Genomic DNA, 4247 nt, shown 5'->3' with positions numbered 1-4247 from the left:
ATATATATATATATATATATATTATAAATAAATAAATACTTAGTTGACTGTTCAAAATCAAAATAAGCAATTTGGTGAAGTGTTGCGACAGGCATTTTTTTTTTTTACTATTTTCTGACATTTTATAGATTTAGTGAGTAATCAAAATAGTATGTAGTTCAACGGATTATGAAAATAATCAGTAGTTGTAGCTCTACTCTGCACTCTTTAGCAATTTCTGAGAAAGCCTCAATACTCCTTATTGTCCTCTGTACTTCATTTAACTCTGACAGAAGACCAAAATAGGCTGGCCAATGTAACACCACTTCCACGTGTCATGTTGGGTTAAATCACTAAACTGGGATGAATGGCCAGAGGAAGAGGAAGTTATTCTCTGGTCATGGAAAACAAAGAGCAGACAGTGGCTGCTGTCTAAAAGATGAGATACGGGACTGTGAAGAAGAGTCAGGGAGAGTAAAATAACATGCGGGGGGAGGGATGGCGGGGAGGGACAGTCGTGGGAAAGAGCCCACTTAACAATAGGCCGCTGCTAGGCAACAGCTTAAGCGATGCCTAGCAACCACTGTAACAACGGGTAGTTGCCAAGGTCTCCTTTCCACAGCTCATTCAGTGCTACAGTGAGCGGAGTGGTGCCTTCACACTCTCTCACACATGTTTGTTCCTCTACCCTGTAGGGACATCTCATTGATATAATGCTTTCCCTAGCCTTACCCTCAAGTCATACATGAATTATTAAATCACAAAATATTTATTTTCCAAATGTGTCCACCCTTTGGGCATAACATCCACTGGAGTGGAGAGATGTATTTTCAGTCACAGAACAAAATGTACAAGAAATATAATTTAAATCTGGCTAAAAGTATTTCTAACATCCTATTTATTTGAAAAAATGGGTTTTTTTTACTAATTCTCTGAGAATAATGCAATTTTTCAGTTGTTGCTCCCGTATTTTGAATTTATGATTCAATTCAATTCAAATTAGCTTTATTGGCATGAATGTGTAACAACAACATTGCCAAAGCATCATAAATACAACATCAGAACAATCAACCCCATACATTTCATGATGTAAAAGACTACAATCAAATGGAATTTTAGACAACGCTTTGGGGGTCCACCACGTGATGGTTGGGACATGGTACTATAACTTAGCTCAGAATGGCTTCTAAATACAGTATATGTCCACTGTAGTGGACATCATGCATTAAAGGGTTAAACATCACAACTAACGTTAACCTAATTCTTACCCTCACCCTAAAACCAAGTCTAAACCCTCAAAGCCCTTTAAACTTGTGAGGTCCAGCATTTTGGTCCTCACAAAACTGTCAGACCCACAAATATAGTAAAACCTATCCCTGTGGGGGTATCTCGTTGAAATAATGCATTCCCTAGACTCTTACCTTAACCATCACAACTACACGCCTAACCTTAACCCTAACCTCAACCTTAAAACCAAGTGTTAACCCTCAAAAAGTCTCAACCCATGGAGACATCAATTTTTGTCCCCACAATGACACGAGTCCCTATTGGTTAGTGTGCATTCAGGTTAAAGTCCCCACCGGGATATAAAAACATGAAACGCACACGCACATACACACATTATTACAACTAAGCCGAGGGCCCAAATCCCAAGCTATAAAAGGAGGGAATCTAGGGGATTTCCACGGCAACACACACACAGTAGACAGTGAGGGCAGTTAGACAAGGAGACCCCCTCATGCAGTATATAAGGCTCAGCGGGCACCGAATTAAACTTATGTCACTAAGATTCCCTCCTACACAGGCCCATAGCGGTCACACTTAACACTATTACCACAATCGCTTTGTCAGGTGTTTCACTTAGTAAGAGCATGGGGGATACTATCAGTGGTCCACACTACTATTCAACAAGAAACAGGGAACAAAGTGGAGATGTACAGTAGTTCAGTGTTTCCCAACCTGGGAGTCGGGACCCTACAAGGATCACAGAGTGAATTGAAGGGGTCACAAGTAGAAAATAAAAAAATGGACTTCTTCTACATAAAATTATGTTTCCTTTAATATTTGCTTTCTTCCTTTTTTTGTGTATCTAGTTTTACACATTTGGGCCTCTAAAAATAATTCAAATAAAAGAATGACACACAAAGTTTTACAACGGGTCACAAGAAGCCAAAGCGTGGATAAATGGATCACAGGCAAAATAGTTTGACATCCACTACAGGAGGTGACATGGAAGGGTTGGGTCGGAAAACTGCATCAATTTCTACAGTTATCACATTAAAGTGTTTATTTTCATAAAAATGAAGTGACTACTGTCACTTTGACATGTTATGACATGTAATGACAGGTCATTGACTTAATCATTTTTATTGCCTTTAAGAATTTAGATTTTAAAGCTGTAGATAATAACACAATATGTACTTGTGGAATAAAGATACTAGAAAAAGGCTTTAAATGACCAATGAGCCATTTAAAAACAGTGTTTTGTGAAAACCACACCTTCTATACCGAGAATACAAAGGAAAGCTCTATAACTACACAGGAATGAGGAGGAACAGGCCCTGTGCATATAAAAACACTCCTTAACAAAGCCTTGAACCACAGCAAATAATTACAGTGAAAACAGAGTGCTTGCACATTTGTGTACAATGTGTGCACATGGAATTATATTGCTAACTAGAACAAATAAACCCTGTATGAAGCCCAATATATGACAGATCCCCTTTGTTTGTATGGATTATATAATCTATCTATACAAACTAGGTTTTCAATCTGTTTGCTGTACAACAAGAAAAGAGAGAGACTTTACCGACACTGCTTCAAACCACCTGACTCTATTTCTAGGTCAGATGTGTGAGTAATCATTCATGCAACACATGCGACACATGCAACACATTTCCGCTACAACCAGTAGACTTTAAACAAAGACAGTTGCTTTCCCCAGAATAGATGGCTGGGTGGGAAGACACTTGGTCAACAAAACAATTATCTGGTACAGCCGTTCTGTGTTACAGTATGACTGCAGACAGTATGACTGTAGAACAGACTTATAAACTTAATTTCCTAGGTTAACATAAACAACAAGCAGTAAGGCTCAGGCTGTGTCATCAGAATGGATGTAACAAAATATCCCTGTGACCTGTAATGGTCCAAAAAGAGACTAAGAAATCAGAGCTAAGGAGAGTGACAGAACCAGATTGTCTTACCTCAAGTTAAAAAGCATATTAGAGCACATAAAGGAAAGATAAGGTGTAGGAGTTTGTCCCAGGGAGGAGTGAAGGAGCTATTTCTTTTAGAGACAAGCCTTCAACCAAAGGAAAAAATAATGATTTTTGCTTTCTTAACTGGAAATCAATATATCAAACCTTATGACTAACCTGGCTTACTAATATGTTTGTAAAAAGACGCAGGGGTAATGTTATGTCAGAGGAAAAAATGATTCATCAGTTGCTTATCAACAGATCTTGTAAATATGTACTGTAACTGAAATGCAAGCAAAACTAAAACAGCACAATGGAAAGGGACAAATGGTTACAAACGAATAGCACTCACAGCAACTCTGCCCCCAGAATCATGGGCACTTTTTCTCCGGAGTGGTCGCTTCTGAAACATAGACGGAAAAGATGGTTGGCGCCACCTTGCCGTGAGCTCAGCATGCTGGCGGTACTTCGGACCGGTGACAGGTTGAGATCCTCGGGCAGGCAGGAACCCACCCAGATCTGGTCCCTCAGAGCGTAGTCTATCACAGTATAACTCTCCTCGCTGAAAGAGACAGAGAGAGAGAGAGATTTTAATATGATTTCCACTTACTGTACTGTAAAGGTATAGGCCTAGCTGCTCGTAATTGAGGGGCATCACATCATGCAACAACCACCATTAAAGTGCTCTTGAACAAGCAAGTTAACAACTGCAGGATGATACGACTACAGACTGTCCAGAACTCAGCTGCCAGGCTTTTAACCAGAACAAAGAAATATGACCACATTACTCCTATTTTAGCTTCATTACACTGGCTCCCAGTATGTTTTAGAATTGACTTTAAAATTCTATTGATCACTTTTAAAGCTCTTCATGGTCTCTCGCCTTGTTATATTTCTGACCTTTTAGTCCCATACGCACCAGCACGTACCTTGAGATCCTCGGGCAGAGGTCTGTTGTCTGTTCCAGAGTCTCGACTGAAAACTAAAGGGGACAGAGCGTTTGCTGTCAGGGCCCCGAGGCTCTGGAACAGCCTGCCCGAGGAAATCAGGTCGGCTGAGTCAGTGAAC

General features: G+C 39.9%; 1 protein-coding gene across 1 annotated transcript in view; it reads right to left on the bottom strand.

Annotated features, from left to right (window-relative positions):
- The window catches only part of LOC123985539 (rho guanine nucleotide exchange factor 26-like), a 33716-nt gene that overhangs the window by 11235 nt on the left and 18234 nt on the right, over nucleotides 1–4247 (bottom strand). Inside the window, exon 12 of the mRNA XM_046073133.1 lies at nucleotides 3532–3741. Coding sequence (XP_045929089.1) covers nucleotides 3532–3741 — 210 coding nt within the window. The remainder of the gene's footprint in view (nucleotides 1–3531; nucleotides 3742–4247) is intronic.

The sequence above is a fragment of the Micropterus dolomieu genome, linkage group LG17 (genome assembly GCF_021292245.1).
Source record: "Micropterus dolomieu isolate WLL.071019.BEF.003 ecotype Adirondacks linkage group LG17, ASM2129224v1, whole genome shotgun sequence".
NCBI classification, from domain to species: Eukaryota; Metazoa; Chordata; class Actinopteri; order Centrarchiformes; family Centrarchidae; genus Micropterus; species Micropterus dolomieu.
Note: the sequence above shows the minus strand (reverse complement) of the source record. Positions and strands in the feature narration are given on the sequence as shown.